The sequence below is a fragment of the Cryptomeria japonica genome, chromosome 4 (genome assembly GCF_030272615.1).
Source record: "Cryptomeria japonica chromosome 4, Sugi_1.0, whole genome shotgun sequence".
Taxonomy (NCBI): Eukaryota; Viridiplantae; Streptophyta; class Pinopsida; order Cupressales; family Cupressaceae; genus Cryptomeria; species Cryptomeria japonica.
The window spans coordinates 738,131,018-738,154,277 of NC_081408.1; the positions used below are offsets into that span (position 1 = coordinate 738,131,018).

The 23,260-nt window shown below is 40.1% G+C and overlaps 1 protein-coding gene across 2 annotated transcripts in view; it reads right to left on the minus strand.

Annotated features, from left to right (window-relative positions):
- The window catches only part of LOC131027440 (uncharacterized), a 198,202-nt gene that overhangs the window by 101,800 nt on the left and 73,142 nt on the right, over positions 1-23,260 (minus strand). For both annotated transcript variants that reach the window (XM_057957500.2, XM_057957499.1), the window contains exon 3: positions 15,921-15,970. In XM_057957500.2, coding sequence (XP_057813483.1) covers positions 15,921-15,970 — 50 coding nt within the window. The remainder of the gene's footprint in view (positions 1-15,920; positions 15,971-23,260) is intronic.

The following is a 23,260-nucleotide window of genomic DNA, read 5'->3' on the forward strand; positions in this document are numbered from 1 at the left end:
AGATATACCAATCTCCAAGGGTTGATTTATTCAATTCTTAGAAACCTACATTGCTTGAGGACAAGCAATTTTTGGGAAGGGCGGACTGTAATATCCCCTTGTTGAAATAGGATTTAATAATTTATTAATAAATAATAATAATAAATTAAAATATAAAATAATAAAATAAAATTTAATATAGATAAGTAGGAGGTATTTTCCACAGCAAGTCAAACTATGATATTGCTATCAAGGTTCAACTGTGTAGTTTTTGAGTCAAACTCATTGACCCATGTTTCATGAGTAGTGGTTCACAAGAACCCATCTCTCATGAGAATGAATGGTCCACTTAGCACTCATTGCATCTAGGTGATGCTCACAGGGGTGAAGCATTGGGACTTCTCGGGAGGTCACCCATCCCAGTACTACTCCAAGTCAAGCACGCTTAACCACGGAGTTCCCTCCATTCATTCTCATGAGAGATGGGTTCTTGTGAACCACTACTCATGAAACTTGGGTCAATGAGTTTGACTCAAAAACTACAAAGTTGAACCCTAAAAGCAATATCATAAATTTAATATAATTAAAATTTAGTTAAGTTTAATGAATGGTCAAAACGGCATGGAATGAAAAGTTGTGACTCCCTCATACACAAGATATAAAAGGGAGAGAAGAGAACTTCATTTGGTAAGAAAATGGATAAGGAAGAAAGAAGGGAGCAAAGGAACTAAGGAAGCATTAATGAGAATAATGAGACTCTTATAAAGGGGCGGCAATGATGAAGGGTTGTGACCCTTTCAAAAAGTGGTAATTGTGAAAGGTTGTAACCATTATGAAGAGGTGTGACTCTCCCTCAGATTGGAGGATATAAAGGGGAGAAGTTTTCATTCGAGGAGAAAAAAAGGGGAGATCAATTTCAGAGTAACATATTATTCTCAAGGGCAACAATGAAAAGTGGTGACTCAATTCTTATGAAAGGTGGTGACTCTTCCACCAATTAAGTATAAAGGGGGATTTATTCCAAGCATTGAAGGGGACCTATCAATCAATGGAGGAAATCAATGCAATTAGCACAAATTCTCCTAAGTTAGTAAAGAATATTCAGCAATTAAATACAGATTGAACCATTCAGCAATAGCACTCATCCAAGAGAGGCAGTGTTCAACTTTCAAAGAGGGAAACAACATTGAATTGAATCTGTCCAAATTACCACAACAGACTGAAAATACATAACCTGCAATAATTCTGCAAGTATAGTGGGCAAGATTTAGTGTCCTCCCAAAAAGGGGCATTACATGTCGACATGGTGTGATCCTTCACACGGTTCATTCTTCCTTCTGCATTGCCTTGGAGATTGTTTTTAAGCTGACTGTTTGTATCCTACACATTACATCTAATTAGGCCAACCTAATTGATGTTTCTTTGGTTGCAAATGGTAGATACAGATGAAATCTATTTGGAGGATGAAGTAGAAGTTGTATGTGAGATGTGAAGTTGTGTATGGTGTATCTTGTAAGTGTGAAGTTGAGCAGCAATGAAGTCAGTTTCAACGTGTGTAATTACAGTGAACTGTAATCAGCATTTCAGAGCATGCGTTCTTTCGGGATTCATCTATATTGATTCATTGTATTTAGATCTATTGTATCTTGCCTTGAAGAAGTGATCTTCAATGTTTGTGAATCTATTATATCTTGCACTAATGGTTGTGTGCCTTAGACTTGCAAATCAAAAATCAGGAGCAATGAGCTACCTTGGCCTTGAGCCTAAAACTTTGTAACCTGTTTTCAGATAGTGCGATAGTTCTCACTGTGGTTTTTCCCTCATTGGGTTTTCCAAATAAAATCTTGGTATTCATTTGTGATTGCTCTTTTGTTTTTCAATTCTTTACCTAGCTTACCGAGTTCGCCTCCACACACCCCTGGTTCGGGTCCGGTCCGGCCTTGGTTCGACCAGGGTTCGAATTTCCCAGAGGGGGTTCGACCTAGTTCGAACCCGGGTGGACCAAGATCGAACCAGGTCGAACCCGAGCGGACCCAAGTCGAACCTGGATGGCTGGGCGGCCCAAACAAGGTTTTTTTATGCAAAATTTAAAATTTTTTTTAAATCCGCCATGTAAAAAGTCAATTTTATACCCTAAAAGTGACTTCTAAAACATAATCTTGGCTCATTTCTCCTCATTTGTGTTGCAAACAAAATTTTTTGACAGCAGGTTGAAGAAAGGGTGAACAAAGTTTGGCTTCCAAGATCAAATAGGAGGAGTTGAAGACTGATTTTTGAAGCTTCAACAAGTGTTGCAGCATCATTTCCATACATTTGCAAGCTCCCATTGGCTACAAGAGGTAAGTTTTTTAACATTTTTTTCCAACTATTTTTGTTTCACAAATTGTCAAACACGAAACATTAATTGTTTTTCATTATTTTGTTTTTGTTTTTGTTTTTGAATATGTTTATGTTATTTCTTGCCATAGGAACTAGAATAGCATGTACCTCTTCCTCCGTTGGCAATGAACAAACAATTACAAAACAAAGAAATGATCTGAATTCTCCCTTATGGAAGTATGTTGACATTTTAAACCAACTTCCAGGAGGTAGGGGATTCCATTGGAGATGCCAAGGATGTGGTATTGAACGTAATAGTTCATATTTTATCGGGTGGTAGGCCATTTGTGTGGAATAAAAGGAAGAGGCGTCAAAAAATGCCCTGGAAAAGATGGTAAACCTATATCAAATGAGACAGTGATGAAATATTTTAAGGAGCAGATAGAGAAGCCCATAGATTGAATCAAACCACAGCAAAGAAAACAAGGGCACTGCAAGCCGCATCTAATCCCGATGTTGTAGTACAAGACCACCCCTTCTTTTCCACAAATGAACCTGAAAAATGAACCACCCTTGACACGCAAAAAAACAAAGGGGCCTTTAAAAACCGCATTTCAAAATGAGAGTAGAGACGTTGCTGACCAAGATATAGAAAGGTTCATTTGTGCAAATGAGTTGGCTTTCAATGTTGTTCGCTCCCCATATTGGAAGCAAATGATAAAAAGTGTTAATGAAGCTCCAAGAGGGTATTAGGGCCCAGGTTATTAGAAGGTAGGTGGAACATTACTGGACAAAGAGGTGAAGAGGGTTGAAGATGCATTGAAACCCATAAGGGATTCATGGGCTGAGCCAGGTGTAACAATTGTTTCAGATGGGTGAAAAGATGCCAAAAATCGTCCATTGATCAATGCCATAGCGGTGTACCCTAAAGGGGCAATGTTTTTGAAAGCTGTGGATTGTGAGGGCCAAGTAAAAGATGGCCAATTTATTGCAGAAATTCTCATCTCCGCCATTGAGTCAGTGGGACCCCGCAATGTTGTCCAAGTCATAACGGACAATGCAAGAAATTGTAGAGCTGCTGGTTTGTTGGTTGAGGAACGCTATGATCACATCTTTTGGACACCTTGTGCGGTCAATTCACTCAATCTTATGCTACAAAGGATTGGGACTAAAATAAAATGGATTAGAGATGTGTATGCAGAGGCTGAGGACATCCAGATGTTCATCACAAACCACCACATATCTCAAGGGATTTTTAGATCCTTTTCGAATTTGGAGCTATTGAAGGTAAGTGAAATAGTAATTTAATTTTACATTTTCTAATTTTTTTAATTTCAATGTTCATAATATCATTGTGTAAGCTATATTGTGTATTCTTCTTTAAAGTTTGGCTTTATTTTTTAATCATTTTGGCATTAATTTGTGTTATAGGTTGCTGAGACCCGTTTTGCATCAAACACAATCGTCTTAAGAGGGCATGTGAAAGTTAGAGTGGCACTATGCAATATGGTGATCAGCAACAATTGGACTGTATGGAAGCAGAGTAACAGTGAGAGGGCAGAAAAAATTAGGGAGAGAATATAAAATGAGAAATGGTGGGATCTTGTTACATATTTCCTAAGTATCACTGAGCCCATTATGAGTATGATTCGCTATATCGACAGGGATAGGCCTTGCATTGGTGAGATTTATGATGGCATTGACTCGATGCTTGAAAAAATAAAGTTCACTATAAATGCAAAAGAGAATGACCCCGAGGAGAAATTCTTCAAAGAAGTGAAAGCAATTATTGTAGAAAGGTGGAATAAGATGACCACTCCTTTGCATCTTCTTGCCTATGCCTTGACACCAAAGTACTATAGCAATCAGTTTCTTGATAAACCAGGAAGGATTCCACCATGGAGAGATCTAGATGTATCTGATGGGTACAAGACAGCATTTCTTAGACTATATCCTGATGATAATTTGTGAGATAATGTTACAAATGAGTTCATAGAATTCGCAAATGGGAATGGTCTAAGTGTTGAGGCACTTCATCATAGATCCAAGAAGGATGCTCATAGCTGGTGGCATACTTGCAAAACTCGGCGAGCAATTCAAAAACTCGCGAGTAATCGCGATCCAAAATGCTGCGCGAGTTAATCGCGGAAATACTCGGGCCGATTTTTTTATATACTCGCCGCGATTTTTTTGGCAAATAATCGTCGTTAATGGCCAAAACCCACCCAAAACGCGGCACAAAATGCGAGAAAAACGCGACTTAAGTCGCAGGCAAAAAAAAAACCGAAGTCTTTATTCCATTTCGCGGCTCGCGCGACTCCGGAAGGCAAAAAACGCCACGCGATTTGCATAGGGTTTGCATTTGCACGCACGACCAGGTATCTTTTTGTATTGTTTTATTTCGAATACACAGTCATTTTGACTGTGTAATACACAGTCATTTGAAATGACTGTGTATTACACAGTCAAAATGACTGTATTGTTTGCATTTGCACGCACGACCAGGTATCTTTTTGTATTGTTTTATTTCGAATACACAGTCAAAATGACTGTATTGTTTGCATTTGCACGCACGACCAGGTATCTTTTTGTATTGTTTTATTTCGAATACACAGTCATTTTGACTGTGTAATACACAGTCATTTGAAATGACTGTGTATTACACAGTCAAAATGACTGTATTGTTTGCATTTGCACGCACGACCAGGTATCTTTTTGTATTGTTTTATTTCGAATGACTAAGACTGTGTAATACACAGTCATTTGAAAATGACTGTGTATTACACAGTCTTAGTCATTTCAAATGACTGTGTATTACACAGTCACAGTCATTTCAAATGACTGTGTAATACACAATCATTAGTAATTACAATTTACAGTCATTTCAAATGACTGTGTATTACACAGTCATCAGTCATTTGAAATGACTGTGTAATACATAGTCATTTGAAAATGACTGTGTATTACACAGTCACAGTCATTTCAAATGACTGTGTAATACACAGTCATTTCAAAATGACTGTGTAATACACAGTCATTTCAAAATGACTGTGTATTACACAGTCATAGTCATTTCAAATGACTGTGTAATACACAGTCATTTCAAATTTTCAAATGACTGTGTATTACACAGTCATCATTACACAATCACAGTCATTTCAATTTTCAAATGACTGTGTAATACACAGTCATTTCAAATTTTCAAATGACTGTGTATTACACAGTCATCATTACACAGTCACAGTCATTTCAAATGACTGTGTATTACACAGTCACAGTCATTTCAATTTTCAAATGACTGTGTAATACACAGTCATTTCAAATTTTCAAATGACTGTGTATTACACAGTCATCATTACACAGTCACAGTCATTTCAAATGACTGTGTATTACACAGTCATCATTACACAGTCACAGTCATTTCAAATTCAAATGACTGTGTAATACACATTCATTTTCAAATGACTGTGTATTACACAGTCATCAGTCATTTGAAATGACTGTGTAATACACAGTCATTTCCAAATGACTGTGTATTACACAGTCATTTTCAAATGACTGTGTAATACACAGTCATTACAGTCATTTCAAATGAGAAATGACTGTGTATTACACAGTCATTTTCAAATGACTGTGTAATACACAGTCATTACAGTCATTTCAAAATTTCAAATGACTGATGACTGTGTAATACACAGTCATTTTCAAATGACTGATGACTGTGTAATACACAGTCATTTTCAAATTTTGAAATGACTGTGTAATACATAGTCATTTTCAAATGACTGATGACTGTGTAATACATTAATCATTAATGTACATTGTAATTAATGACTGTGTATTACACAGTCAATTGTGAAATACTCATAGTCATTTGAAAATTGAAATGACTGTCAACTGTGTAATGTCAATGTGTATTAAAGTATTTCATTTAAATTTAAATTTGAAGTTAAAAACTTAAAAAAATACACAACCAATTAAAAATTTTAATTTTAGAGAGTCATCTATTAATAGATGACTGTAAATAAAATACAGTTATACAGTCATTGTAATTTTTGGATGTTTGTGATTTTTTTTGGTAACAATGTTATTTATCTCTAAATGTTGCCTCTCTTTTGCTAGGTTCTTTTCCACATCTTTTTGAAAGAAAATGGATTCAGCTTCTACAGTTAAAGTTGGTGGCAAAAAGAGAGACCCTTGTTGGAAACATGGGAGACCAGGTCCAAAACGAGGAGATGTTTTTTGCAACCATTGCAAAAAAATTGTAAAAGGTGGCATTAATAGGTTCAAATATCACCTTGCAAAAATTCAATGCCAAGATACCACAAGCTGTACGGAATGTACTGAAGAGGCTACGAGAGATGCAATAGCAACGCTTGAAGCATATGATCAAAGGAAGGCAACAAAAAAGAGAACAGCAGAGGCAATGGTAGCCCCAAGGGCAGATTTGAGTTCCATGGGGTCACATACAGATGTGGGGACATCTGGTTCTTCCCTTGGGCCACGGATACCAGCAAAGGGAACTTTGGACAGCAACATGGAAAACTTCTTTATTCCACGTAACACTCCTGGTGCACAACCTGGATTGCTTGGCACTGCATGGAATAAAGAGGCTCACCAACAAGCCAAGGTGGCGTGTGCTAGATTTTTTATCTACAACGATGTTCCGTTCAATGCTATTTCTAGTCCATCTTGGGACCAATTGGTCACCGCGTTGACTGTGGCAGGTAAGGGGTTCAAATCCCGTGGACCGTTATTGCAGGATGAGGTCCAAAACACTCATGCATTAGTGGAAGAGCAAAGGACTATTTGGGAAAAGAATGGCTGCACCATTCTTTCTGATGGATGGACAGATGGTAGGAACAGGACACTCAACTTTCTAGTTGCTTCAGGAGGACAGTTAGTATTTTTAAAATCAATTGATGCCTCCAATGAAGTGAAGAATGCGGAGACCTTGTGCAACATGTTGGATGAAGTGGTGATGGATGTGGGAGTGCAGAATGTCATCCAAGTTGTGACTGATAATGCAGCTGCATATGTCGCAGCCGGCAAACTTCTAATGGCTAGACATCCGACATTATTTTGGAGCCCTTGTGCTGCCCATTGTCTTGACTTGCTCCTTGAGGACATAGGGAAACTAAGTTGGGTAAAGAAAGTGGTTGAAGATGGAAGGAATATCACCAAATACATCTACAATCACACATGGGTCCTGAATCTTATGAGAGAGCACACTGAAGGTAAGGATCTTGTGCGGTCGGGGGTCACACGCTTTGCTACCAATTTCCTCACCTTGCAGAGCATACTTGCTACATTGCCCAACCTGAAGCGGATGTTCGTGAGTGAAAGATGGTTGGGGAGTCCTTATGCTACAAAGCCTGAAGCAGAGAAGGTTGTGATTGCCATTTTTGATACTAATTTTGCCAAGATAGTGGAGGAGATCATCAATGTAAGTTTTGAAACTTTAATTGATGATTTATTATTTAATTTTCTAATATTTCAATCTGCTGATTTTGTTAGATTTTTTATATCTAGGTGTCGGAACCGTTGGTGAGGGTGCTACGAATGGTGGATGGGGATCATAACTCCATGGGGTATCTATATGAGGCCATGGATAAGGCCAAAGAGGCGATTCAACACTTGTATGGGTCAAACAAGACCAAGTATGAACCCATATGGCGCATAATTGATCGGAGGTGGAACCATCAACTCCACCAACATATTCATGCTGCTGCCTACTTCTTGAATCCCAAGTTTTTTTACTCTCCGAGTTTCAGAGCAGATGCAGAGGTTAGAATTGGCCTTGACACATGCATTCGGAGATTAGTTGATGATGAGATCCTTCGAGACCTGATACTTGATGAGTTGCAGAGTTATAAGAAGGCCTTAGGGGAATTGTTTTCTTCACCTGATTGCAAACGTAGGAGAGCCACCTTACGACCAGGTAAAAAAAAACATATGTTTAATTTTTACCATTTATTTCTCTCTTTAAGATTATTGAAATCTTTACAAGTTATAAATCACATTTTGTATCCTTGCAGATTTGTGGTGGGAAGATTATGGTGCCACAACGCCTAATCTTCAAAAGCTTGCCATCCGCATATTATCACAGCCTTGTAGTGCTTCTGGTTGTGAGCGCAACTGGAGTGTTTTTGAGAACATCCACACAAAAAAGCGCAATAGGTTGACTCAACAACGCTTGAATGATCTTGTCTATGTGGGGTACAACATTCGATTACATGAGAAGAAGGTGCTAGGGCAAGATTCACATGAAGCACTTGACTTGGATGACATTGATCCATATGCAGCAGAATGGGTTGCTTCTCCTGATGATGTTGATAATGATTTGGATCCATTCCTTACTAATGAGCAGCTGAGTGAGTTGGAGAGGGCAGGAGAGGAATGGGATGCGGAAGTGGCAGCACGTGAGGAGGAGCAGGAGGTTGATCATGCAGCAGAGGCACCTGTTAGTGTTGAGGATGTTGCCACTACTTCAGCACCACCCACCCAGCGGCCACAATCTGTTTTGAGCTTTAGTCGTAGACGCAATTTATGATTTCTTATTTTCATTGATACCAAACTTTGAACTTGATATGTAATCAGAATTTCAGAGGTTCTTGTTTTGTGGTCTATGACTCTATAACTCTATGAGACTGTCACTATGATACGTTGATATGTATTGAACTCTTATACATATGTTGCACTTGGTTTTTGGTTTATGCTATGATACTTGCATTTGTTGCTATGTATTACCAAAAAAATTTGATTTATATATCATGGAAATCATATATGTTATACAAATTTGGTGTAAATGTGTGTTTTTGAATTATATATAAAAAAAAAATGTATTTTCAAATGTTCGATAAAGTTGCCGAGTTTTGCCGAGTTTTTTGCCGAGTTTTGGCGAGTCCCGAGTTTTTAAAATTTTTTGGCCTTGCCGAGTTATTGCAAAATCCGAGTTTTTCATCTTTGGCTGGTGGTACTTCCATGGTGCATGCTTCCAACACCTACAACCCCTCGCTGTAAAAGTTTTATCACAAGTAAATTTAATTAATTAAAATTTATCACAAGTTTATTTATAGTTTACTTTGTCATCATAGGTTGCTAGTAATTTTTAATTTTAATTTTATTAATGTATAACTTTAATTGTTTACTTTGTCTTCATAGGTTGCTAGTTCATCTGCTTCAGAAAGAAATTGGAGCACATACTCTTTCATCCACTCAATAAAGCGCAATAGGTTGCTATCAAAAAGAGCGGAGAATTTAGTATATGTGCATTCCAACCTACGTCTTCTTTCACACAAACAACGTGACTACACACAGGGGGAAACGAAGATGTGGGATATAGAGCCAGAGCATACTGATTTGGATGCTCCCGCTTCTCAGCTTCTTGCATTGACACTTGATGACTTGGAGGGCGAGCAAACTTATAGTGCAAGTGCAAGTGGCGTTGGCTCATCTAATGTCAATGTCAATGTCAATGATGAGGATGAGGAGGAGGATAAATTAGCTGATCCATTTGATAATTAAACTTTATATTGTTGAAAGTTGAAACAATGATACTTGAATATTTTGTCATTTTGATATTAAACTTGATGTATATGATGCTATGATTACAAGTTTATGTTTGTTTTGTTGTTTATATGATGCTATGTGACATGCTAATCTTAATTCATGCTTATAGGCTGCACAAATATTAAAATATATATATATATATATTTAAAAAAAAAAAAATTTACATGTTTTTGTACTAACGAACCCAAACCCTTTTCAAAATTTTGCCGTACCAGCGTACCGGTTCTTCAAACCTGAACCGGCAAGCTAGTTCTTTACTTTTGCACATATGGTGATTGGAATGAATGGTAACTAAATGGTCAATTTTCTGTCATGAGAACCCCAGTAGCATGTAGATGAGGTTTATATGTAAATAACGATGACAGCTCTCTGCTTGGTTTGCTATGACTGAAGAATCATGTATATTTTCAGTGGATTAATATAATAGGAAAGGGTTCCTATTTCCTCATTTTATGAATCCAAAGAAAAAAAAAAAGAGAAAATTTGTATGTTTATTAGAATATAGTAAAAAATAAAAAATCTTTTAACATTTCTCATCATCAAAGAACCCATCGTTCCCAGTTCAATCTTGTTTCTGTTTTTGCTTCCCACATTAATGCAGTCAAATATTCCTGAATCTTATCAGACGGAATATTGCAGCAATAAACTTAAACTTCAATTTATTAATTTACTCTCACAACAAATTTGCAGACTTGAATAATTTTAAATTGTTTTCACTGAAAATTTGCCAGGAATTTAATAGAAATCAACAATATTCAACCCCACTCTGTTCACAGTGAATCCCTCAGCCTTTACAATTATTTTTTTTATTGTCCTCTCCTCAGCATTACACACCTTTTGCCATTAATATGTGCTCAGAAATTTGCTCGCAGTCACCTTACTCTTCTCCCTTCTCACTTGATCTCAGTCCAGCAATTTTACCATCCTCATACTTTAGTTTTGTTTACTGAAGAACTATGTTTTATTCCTTATGGCACCCCTCCTTTGCTGATCACAATATCATGTTTTATCTGCACATAACTTTCCCTTATCTCCACACAGCCAACTCTTCTTTCGCAAGCCTTCTTCAACTATATATTTATTTTCCTTCTCTTGCAAAGCATATATACTTCTCTGTGTTTTTTTTAATTGCTAAACCCACTGCTTTTCCCCTCCTCACTACCTCTGATTTCTTTTCTATGCTAGCGTCCTGTTGTAGACTGATTTTAGTGCAGCTTTTACTTGTTTTGGAGTCTCCTTGTTATCAAATCTGCCCTGTTTTCACAACTTCCAGCTCTTTCCTTCTCCATGCAGCAAATTAATAATTACTTGCACAGACAATTTTTCCCTTCTGTTGTGGCTGTTTCCACTTCTTATCCCTTGTCTTCTTTTCCAATGCACCTGTTCCTTATTTCCTCTTCTTTTGGCATGCTAAAAACTCATTTCCTTGGGCACTGAAAGGTTTTGGTTGCTGATTTTTCATTTCAGCTTCTCCATCTTCCATGCAAGCTATCCTTCCCACATAATTGGCACCTTCATTTCCTCAATTCAGCTTAGATTATTGTCATTTTCTCTTTATTCAAACCCACTGCCATGCATTCCCTCACGCAACTTAAGGGTAATGTGATGTTTTTAATTTGTTTTAGAAATGAATTTGTATTGTGTTCAACTCCCGCTCTGTAGCTATTTAATTTATTGATCTAGTATAGACAATAAACTCACAAACCATACAAATTAGCATTTAAAATAACTTAAACAATGATCCACCAGACCAAAAGCGAGATGAGACATTTTGTCACCAAAATTGACAATAATGTCAATCCGCTCCACAAAATTGAAACTAAAAACCAAAACCAAAACTACAAACTCCAACTCAAACTCAAACAACTGGAACACAAAAATTGTTTTTGGTGATGCCAATTACTCATCTGCCCATATGCTCCTGCAACACGCTTCCTTTTTCTAGCAGCATAGTTTAATGTCCCCTTTTGTAAAATGCCCTAGTTTGCCCTAGATTACAATTCTCAGCCAATGAGGGAGGGTTAGAGGGGGAGTACCTTTATCTCCTTAAAAAGGGAAAACCTGCAAACAAGTTAGAAAATAACCTACAAATTATATTATATAAGTGAATAATAATTACAAACAACTAACTATGATGATACATAAAGTAAAGAATGACTGATTATGATGAAACATAAGGCAATTTACAATTACAAACAACTGTAAATGTAGAGATCAAGATCATATGTCATAACTTACTAATTGATTACAAGGTTACTTAACTTACCAAAGGAACCCCAATCATCTCAAGCTAGGATGGGTAACTTGATAGGGTGTCTTTATGACCATTACCCCTCAATCAAGCCACCTTCTCCCACTCACATGATTCCATCCATCACCATGGCATAGAGGATAAGGATTTACCCCAATAGGGTGCCCTAAGTATAACCCTCTTAAGCCCACAGGCAGAGCACCTTCGCCCCCCTTTGGCCTCATGTGGACAAAGCCATACATATGAGGTGGCGTGCTTAGGGGTAACCCCAACACAAGCCTCAGGTAAAGCAAGTTAACTACAGAATATCCCTAATCAATTCTATATTCAGAACATGTATAAACAATCTTATCAACAGCATATGGTTTGTCATAAATATGCAGAATATCAGCAGTATACAGTTAATTAGGAATACGCAGAAATAGTCATAAATATTGTGCAGTACTTAAAGTGTTTGCACAGGAAGTTCAAACCAACCCAGACAGTCTGCCTGAATATTAGTATCTTTAAGAAATGACATATCTCCATCATTCGATGTCCTTTTGGAATGGTCAAATAGTTGTATAAATATCCATCCAACATGGGTGAGGGGTCACGTCCTTCCTAATAGCCACGTCACTCTAAAAAGTGATGTCTCAAGTATACCTGCTGCCACTTGGCTTATTAAATTGTTGTTAATATTAAACTCATGCCTTCTCAGCCATCGCACCTTTTTGGAGATATTTTGTTTAAATATTTGTTAATACTTCAGATTGCTAATCAAGGGAACGAATGTCTTATATGATTTTTGTTTTATTCTTATTTTGTCTTATCTCTATTTTTGTCTTTTATGGTTTTGTCTTATTCTTTCTGTCATATGTGTTGCACGTATTAAATTAAACTGGCTGCATATTATAACTGTTGCTGCTTCATAATTAACAAATAGCTATTTATTAATATTGAATTTGTAATCTCTGCTTTAGTAATATAATCGCTGCTCTACATAAATTGTTGTGCATTGATATGTTAATATTTCGCTTCCTTTTTCATGTGATGGAGGTATATCAAGGCGGGGTCATGACCCATAGCTCATAAATATAATTAATACTTGTTGCTACTAAAATAGGAACCACCTCTTAGCTTATTCACGAGGGGCAACTTATGCCTTGGATGGTTATATGTTTTGGCCAAAACAACTGACCCACTCAATTACATACAGCAACTGTATATTAAAATTGAAGAGCGCATAGGAAATGCTGAGAGGGGGGAGGGGGGTGAATCAGTATTTCAAAACTTTTAAATGCATGAAACCAATTAAAACTTTGAGAGAGCAAATAACAAGAAGCAAACATCACTTTTCTCATGGAAAACCCTTTCCAGCAAAAAACCACAGCACACAATAACTTTTATTAACAAAATGGGCACCAACCCAAATTACACTAGTGAGCACCATCTCACAAAGAGCACCAACTCTAAACAACCAAGGCACCAACCTCAAGTTGAGCACCAACTCAGAAATACTGAAACCTGAAACAATTCAAACTAGTTCCTTTGAATTGTTATCACTTGAATCACAACCTCAAGCAATATACTGCAGTGTTCACTCCTGTGACTTCCTGGCACTATCACACACTTTTTCACACTCAAACGCAGCTTCAAAGTCTCAAAAAAAAAATTGTTCTATATAAGTGGACCGTTGTGATCTTCTTATCTCTACATATCTGCTCTTGCCTTCTTTCTAACATAACATGCACAGCTAACAGCCACACCATTTACAGTCTCCTCTAACATTGACTCAGCATCCTCTATTTTATTCAAAGCCCATGCTTGACTTAATCACTTTGCAAAGACTCTAAAATACTCTAACAAGACAGGAGACGACTGCTATGTTTTTGTTTCAAATTGTATGTCTCAATCACCATGCTTGACACGATCCATGCCAACACACTCACATATGCTGCTCTTACAATCTTTTTCAGACAAATCACACAACCGACAAATAAAAAGAAACTGTTTGCCACTCCAAAGTCTCTCAAAAACACACTGTCATAGCCTTAGCATTAAAAAAATGCTTTTCACACCATTCTAAAACACACCACAGTCACAGCCCATACCCACAATTTTCTACTATAATTATTTCACGGACCACAATCTTTTGCACACCACAGTAACCTCATTTCTCTGCCATCTAATCTCTTTAACAAGTTGCACACTTGTAATCATCTTGAACCCGTATTAAAAGAGCATAAAATATACCACAAAGAGTATGTTCCACACACATCAATAGATTCTCAAAACTGTTCAACGCAACAAACCAAAAATAAACTTCAACCCACGATATCTTTGAAATGAAGATTTTAATGCCTCAAATCTCAGGCAAAAACAGTTCTCCGCATCTAATAACAACTGCAAACCCAAAAACCTCACACGGCATATACCAAGCAATGAAGTCTCCTTCATTTTCGTCAAAAGGATATTAAGGTAGCCGCCACACATAAATTTAATTCGATTCTACTTGCTAATAGTGTATCTCCAGCAGTTACAAAAAAAATGTGAGTCCCTTTTATAATTTCGAAAACATCGAAGGCACATGCTAAATAAAGACTCCCTTGTATGCGGTGCACGGCTTCAGCTTTGAATGTCCGTTACCGTTCGATACACCCACAATAATATGCTTCGGTGATGACTTGGCAAAATAAGTCAACAAGCATGTGAAGAAAACAAGTAGACAGCTTAAACATACAGTCAGCAACCTCAAGCTGCCAACCAAGAAGCTCAAATAGACACCCAAGGAGCTTAACCAGACAAGCAAGTAGCTCAACTAGACAAGCAAGGAGCTCAAGCAGCTCAACCAAGCAAGTAGACAGCTCAACCAAGTAGACAACTGAACAAATGATGAAAACCTAATAAATAATCAGAAACTTGACAAGCATTCATACAACCATGATCATCAACATTTGACACCAATGACAAAATCTGCAACAATTACTTCAACATTTGGTCACTGTCTTCCACCACTATACTTACAGAGATACATGTTAAAATTTTAATCCAATTTTCAATCTGATTGAATGGTCTTCTTTGAACATTATTCTACATATGGTTATATACCATGATATATTTTACTGTCCCATCCCTCCTTTATTGTATTTTGTTGTATGATTGGTGTAACTTTGGCAATTGGTTGTTGTGCCAGCTCCATTGATTTGACTCTCAGATTATGTGAGTTGGTAAGCTGGCTCTTGTTGAATTCATTTGACTTCACCATGAACCTTCAAAGAAGATTAAAATCCTAAAGAACAAAAAAGGTTTGTACTACAAATAAAATTGTAAATTTTCCTAAACATCATTAGTTTTTATATTAATTACACCAAAAAAAGAAAAAAAAATCTCTTAATTAGAATTTTGGCACGTACTTATGTATGTTCACCATTTTTTAGAGTATGTCCTGAAGATTGTTTAGGAATCTTGTTTCATTATAGGTGCCCAAAATATATCATTAAAACCATATCACATACAAAAATTCTAAAGAAATACAGCTACAGCTAATTGAAATGAAATTTTATAAGTTTGAGTATGCTATTCATATTTTTAACTACGGAATGAAAGCAATATTTATGGTTGAGATGTCAAACATAACAAGAATGGTTATAAATTGTATCATGTGATTCCAACACGGCTATTAATGACAAGCTTTTTCTTTCTAAAAACAATACAAGCATCAAAAATACTGGGTATAGCACAGAAACTATTGGGAAAAAATTATTCTAACCTTTATATTTGGCACAAAATCATCGGTTGAACAAACTCAATTACTTACGGTATAAAAACTATTAGCTCTGGATCACCCTCATTGCTCTCCAAGCGCTCCTGTTGACAAAAGAACAAAATCAGAACTTGTCCTAAGCTCTCTACAATGCATCACCTACAAATATAATGTGATCTAAGAGAAAGGCTAATTATTAACTGTCACAACTTTTATAGTAACAAGAACAATTACAGGATATAAGAATCATTGCCATGAAGAACATCACTCATAAATAGATTTCATAACAGCTGATCCATAAATTTATGTTTAAATCGATTGCTCTAATCAGCCACACATATGACTGTATCTAGGAATGTGTGTTGAGTTTTTAGCTCAATTCAGAACATCTACACAAGTTCAATGTGAATGTGCAAGTAGTTCAAGTTATTTCTATTTTGTAATTCACTTTAGTGATTAAAGTGAAAATCTTTTATTTAGTTAACTAGTCTAATAAATTGTAGATAATCACTAATGATTTAGATTCATCTTCCAAGTCATCTCCTATGTGAGATAAGATTCTATATTTTTAGCTGAATAGTATAAAGATAGATTCAAAATAGAAGTTCAATGACTCAGTAAAGTGTAATGATTCCATGCAGCTGTAGTTGACAGTTAGAGGTTTCTTGTAAGCTTTGGAAGGAATGCAAAGCAAATTTCAAGGTGTAAATTGTTGTGTACTTTTGGTCATTTTTGCAGTTGGAATTTCAATGATTTGTGTGATTAATTTAATGTTTATTTAAGCATATCATGTTTATTCCTGTGAATGTTTTGAAGCTATATACTTAAGAACAGTAGATACCTACAAAGTAGAAAGATTACACAAAAGATCGCATTGTGTATAGCATATTATACATGGAGTTCATGTTATTATTACTCAATATGACTGGCAATGATCAAATTTGATAAATAATAAAGTCTTATTCTTTTTTATGCATTGACTCTTGCTATCATCTTCAAGTTTCTCCCTTCTCAAATCAAACTACTTATTATGCATCTTCATCCATAAGCATGGAGACTACAACCACCCAAGTTCTTATTTACTAATTGTCAAGACTTTTTATGCATGTTTACATTTTCTTTAAACGGAAATAGGAACTTACCGCTTGGTGAAAAAGAAATAGCATAAAACAAATCTAACAAATGGATTTACCTTACAATAGTTGGAAAACCTGCAGAGTGTTGAGACATGGACCAGCTAGGACTTGAACCTAGGACCTTCCATATGCTGCTGGAGTGCTCTACCACTGAGCTACTGGCCCCTCTTGGACCAGTCCATCGTCGGTCCGGGTGTGGCTTATTTCCAACACCAACACCCCCCCTTAAGCCACACCTCTCGTGTGCTTGGGGCTTCTAGCCTGAACCTGGCTCTGATACCATGTTGAGACATGGACCAGCTAGGACTCGAACCTAGGACCTTCCATACGCTGCTGGATGTTGGCGGCATTATTGTATACAAAAATACGACTAGTTAATTAAGTTGTAATCGGGTTTGTTAGTTGGCAGCCAAGGGGTGGTAGTTGCGGTGCGACGGTTGGCACTCGCACCCCCTCGGTATCTTTATATACTTCAAAACGTAACTTGCAACACACAATTATGAATGGAATAACATATTTTATACTTGTCTAAGATCTATGGCATTATCACTCTGCATTGTGTGCTTTATGTTTTAAGTTATTCACCCGAGAGGGCAAACATTTGGCGTCGTTGCCTAGACGTACTCGGGAACGGAAGACGCAGATGACGCACAGACACAATGGGCCTACCCGTTGGTGAAATAAACCCAGAGGCCGACGACGCGCAAACAGAACTTTACACAGGAGAAGACACGGCAACGCGAGAATTTTCAATTTTGCTCCAGGTAGCCATTCAGACCTACATCCGACGAGAGGCGGTGGAGGCGAAAATCCCACCAAGTGTCGTGTGGACAGTGCTGGAGGTTAGCCCGGCGTAAACCGGTTGATGAACCACCTCCCCCGGTTGCTTGCACAGGCATCGCTGGCACAACAGGCCCGCCTAGAGGAGATTGCCCAAGAAGAGCGACGACAACAAATCTTGCAACGCTACGAAGAGAACAGCCGACGGGAAACGGAACGAGATGGCGCCAGGCCAGGAGGGAATTGAACCTTGAATTTTTTATATTCAAATAAAAGTGTCATTGACACGAGTTGTATTGGAGCAAATGAATTAATAAAGACGGGTTTTGATTTATGTATTGTGAGTTATGGAAATGCGCGACAATTAATGCCCAACCTATTGAATAAAGATAGAAATAAAAAAGCAGAAACGGATGAGTGGGAGGCCGCACAGAGGGCCTTGATTCTAGAACAGCAAGTAGAACGTAGACGGAGGCTAAGGCAACTTGCCGAAGGACGACCTGCCGAAGGGTGGCCCGAGGGGAACCAAGGAGGTGTCACGGCGGGTGCAGAAGCCGACGGAAATTTCTACGCGTCGCCAAAGCATCGTAGGACGCGGAGCCACAAAGAGTTTCTGGAAGAAACAAGGTTACGGCGAAATCTAGTCTAGGAGACTCGGGATCAGTTTAGAAACTTATCCCTTACACTACGGAGTGAAGAGCACCAATGGGAACCAGGAGTGGGCGCGGGTGAGAGCGAAGGGGAGGGCAACCGTACGGCTGTAGGTGAGACGCACGGCAAGCAGAACACAGTACCACCAGTCACCCACGCAGGACACACCACGGGCGCTGGAGGAAGCGGCGCAAGGGCTCAGACACAGCAACAGCCACCGCAGGGGAGAGGACCCCCATCAATGGCAGGTAAACAGAAACTACCGAAGTTTAATGGCGACGGGAAGGAGGATCCCGTTCGCCATTGTTGAACGTGCGAAACCATATGGTCAGCAAACGGTGTTACCGATCAAGATGAATGGGTAACACAATTCCCAGCAACCTTGAGGGGAGTGGCCATAGACTGGTACTCAGATATGGACAAAGCTAAAGTCGGCACATGGCCCGACCTGAAGGAGTTTGGGATAGAGTTCCATCTCCTGAGAGATGACAACGAAATAGTTGCTGAGATCTATGGAACGAAGCAAAATAAGAACGAGACAGTGCGAGCTTATAGTCGGCGGCTGAAGGAACTACTGGGAAAAATGGAGAGTCAACCAGCAGATGGGTTGAAAAAGCGATGGTTCGTGGAGGGACTAAAGCATTCCCTCCGAAAGAAGATGAAAATCGTTCCACCTACATCGTACGAAGACGCATATAATAGAGCGATGAATCTCGAGAGCGAGACCAAGACATCGAAGAAAAAGAAGAAGAAGGATAGCTCGTCCGAGGAGGATGACTCGTCATAGGAAAGCAGCAGCGACAGCGAGGTTGCCAAACGGGTGCAAGCGCTCCAGAAAGACATGGAGCGAATGAGAAGGGAATTCAAAACAATGAGAAGCACTAGTCGGACCGAAGGGGACATATGGTGCACTGAGTGCAAAGAGGAGGGGCACACAAAGGGTACTTGCCCGAAGAAGGCATTCTGCGAGATTTGCCAAGTGATGGGACACTCCACCAAGGAGTGCCCATACAACATGAAAACCCGAAGCACGCAAATGAACCAGGTGTTGTTCACGGAGCAGGCTACAACATCCGCACCAACGGGTACGGGCCAACAAACTAACACAACGGCATCATCTGGAAGATACCGGGATAATAGACGCGGCGGCGGAAGAAATAATAACAATAACAATAACAATAACAAAAATCGGATCCAGTATGACGCCAAGGGCCGGCCAATGATTCAGTGTAGGGCCTGCAATCAGTGGGGACACTTCGCCCGCGATTGCACGAAGGAAGCCAACCCTCAGCACCTCTGCCAATGGTGCGGGCCAGGCGACCATGAGGACGCAAATTGCCCGAAGCCTGGTGTAAACCTTCTAAACATAGAACCTACCAAGGCAAAAGTGTTGGCAATCACAAGGGAGCAGGCTAAAAAGATTGCCTACCCAAATCCCCACACGGAGACCGAGAGAGTGCGGGAGGCCAGAGACGAGATCACAAAGGAAACGGCCGCACAAGGACAGAACAGCCACTAGACAGCAAGTCCACCACAGACGAGGGGAGAAGAGGAAATCTTACGGCAAATATTGCAGGTAGAGGTACCTGTGAGAATTCAAGACCTCCTAGAGACCATGCCACAGCTAAAAACGGCTATCTTAAATTCTGTACCCCCACAAGTAAAAACGAGGGAGGTCGTGAGCCCCACAACCGACCCCGTGTTTAGGGAGGTTGTGAGCCCCGCGGTCAACCCCATGTTGTTGCTAGTCAACAGCGGACGCCACCCGGCGGTGGTAGAAATGGGTATACTGGGGACTACCTTGACAGACACTATTGTGGACGGAGGGTTAGGAGTAAATGTACTCCCAGAAGCGACATGGAATTGGGAAAGCCAACGTTGTGGCCCCCTACGTTCAACCTACTAGGGGCAGACCAACACGGGATTAAACCCCTTGGTACCCTCATGGGCCAGCAGGTGATGGTTGGCACGCAACCATTCGTGCTGGATTTTGTAGTAATCCCCCTGAAGCAGAAAGGATATGACGCCATTCTCGGGCGGGGCTGGCTCATTGCAGCAAAAGCGAACCATAACTGGAAGCGGAATACCCTTTCTTTGGAAAACGTCGAGAGGAAGTACGTGATCGATCTCCGTACGCAGATGGTGAGTGAGGAGTTAGCCTCCTCCTCCGACTCGGAATCTGAGGGACACCAGTTAGCGGAGGGTGGAGATGGACGCCGCATGGAGCCTAGTGACAAAGGGGTGTTAGAACTGGAGGCATGCTCAGGGGACGACGGGGACTCTTTGAATGGCCTCTTCCATTGGCAAATGGGAGATTATGAACTATTTACACCCTCGTGCAACGTATTGAGCATCGAAGAAGAACCAAATATATTTCCCCCAGAATATGGCGAGTACAAGGAAGGGGAGGCATCAGTGAATGAGACGCCGGCACACCAATTCTCGAAGGGGGAGCCCATTAAATATCAGGAAGCCAATTTAAAGGAAACAAATCTCGGGGAGACGAGTGACCCCAAGATCATCCTTGTCGGAGACGACTGGAATCCAGTGCTGAAGGCCGCAGCCTTCAAAATTTTCCTTGAATACAAGGATGTCTTTGCATGGACCTACAAGGACTTGAAGAGCGTGCCCCCAGAATTATGTGTACACCAAATAACATTGGTACCGGGAGCCCAGTCGGTGAGGAAGCGGCCTTACCGAATGAACAAAAATTATGCTGCACGGGTGAATGACGAAATTGAGCAGATGTTGGAAGCGGGCATAATCTTCAAAGTGCAGACAAGTGAATGGGTGTCTCCCATTGTGATTTCCCTCAAGAAAGAGGCCAATCAGATCCGGATCTGTGTAGACTTCCGATGCCTGAACGCTGTCACTATTAAAGACCCGTTTCCCATACCCTTCACTGACAGCATCTTGGAGGAAGTAGCTAGACATGAAATCTATTCCTTCATGGATGGGTTCTCTGGGTACAACTAGATATCCATCGCGGAGGAAGATAAGTTGAAAACAACCTTCGTGGTGGAGGACGGTGTGTACGCATATAACCGAATGCCCTTCGGTCTATGCAATGCACCTGCCACCTTTCAGCGCATCATCTTGCACATCTTCGACAAGATGTCGACGGGGAACTTCAAAGCCTTCCTGGATGATTGGTCTATTTACAGCGGACAAGACATCCACTTAAAAACTCTCGGGGAGTGCCTAGATAGATGTCGGAGGGCACAGTTGGCCCTCAACTCGAAGAAATGTAGATTCATGGTACCACAAGGAAGATTGTTGGGACACATTGTGTGTAAAGAAGGATTGAAAACGGACCCAGACAAGATTCGAGTAATAGTAGAAATGGAACCTCCTACGGACGTCACGGGGATAAAGTCCTTCCTTGGTCATGTGGGGTACTACAGGAGGTTCATCAAGAACTTCGCTGAGGTGTCCCACCCGTTGGATAAGTTGACAAGGAAAGGGGAACCATACATTTGGGCAGAGCCACAGAGCAAGGCCTTTGAAGAGCTGAAGACAAGGTTGATGGGAGCACCCATACTGGCATACCCAAATTGGGATAAGGAATTTCACGTTCACGTGGATGCCTCAAACTATGCCATCGGGGCTACATTAGCCCAAGTAGGAGGACACAAGTTGGACCACCCCGTTTACTTTGCCAGCAGGTTGCTCTCGAAGGCGAAAAAGAACTACAGTACCACAGAACGTGAAGCCCTTGGTATGGTCTATCCCGTATAGAAATTCCGTCATTACCTCCTGGCCACACCATTCACATTTTACGTAGACCACCAAGCACTCATGTACTTGGTAAACAAGCCTATTATCCAAGGGAGGATAAGCCGTTGGCTATTGCAACTGCAGGAGTTCACTTTTTAATTGTGGTAAGACCATGGCGAAGCCATGTCATAGCCAACCAACTGTCGCGGATTAAGTCGGGGGAACCTCCAGAGGGAGTAAATGATGATTTTCCGAATGCACACTTGTTCCAAATAGCTGTACTCCCTTCGTGGTACAAGAAGATTGGAGAGTACCTATTGACGTCCCGATTTTTGGAGGGTATGCCTCCAGGGGAACGGAGAAAGCTCGTATTAAGGAGCAGGACTTTTTTGCTCATCAACAACTTACTCTACAAAATGGGGCCAGACCAGGTATTAAAGCGTTGTGTCATGGAGGAAGAAGTCTCGAGCGTATTAAGGGAGGCACACGAAGGACCCGCAGGTGGACATATGGGCCCAGACACTACAGCCCGCAAGGTGCTTCTTGCAGGACTGTGTGGCCAACAGTACATCACGACGCCAGGGAGTGGGTCGTGGGGTGCGACACTTGCCAACAGGCGGGCAAACCTCTGAAGCGGGACTTCATGCCCCTCAACCCGTCGCATGCACAGGAACTCTTTGAACGATGGGGACTCGACTTTGTGGGTCCTCTTAAGGCCAGCCGCAAACGACGGTGTCGGTACATTGTAGTTGTGACAGAATACTTGACCAAGTGGGTGGAGGCAAGGGCTCTCCCGGATAATTCGGCAGTAAGCACAGCGAAATTTATTTACGAACAAATCATTACGCGATATGGTATACCTATTCAGTTGACCAGTGACCTGGGGGGCCACTTCGTGAACCATGTCATACGGCTGTTGACATCAAAGTTCAAGATTTTTCACTCATTATCGAGCCCATACTACCCACGTGCCAATGGCCAGGCGGAGGCCACAAACAAAATTGGTATTGGTAATTTACAAGTCCTGCGGGGTAGAAAAGGAAGATTGGGAGGAGAGGTTACCCTCTGTACTATGGGCCTACAGAACAACTTACAAAGTGACCACGGGTC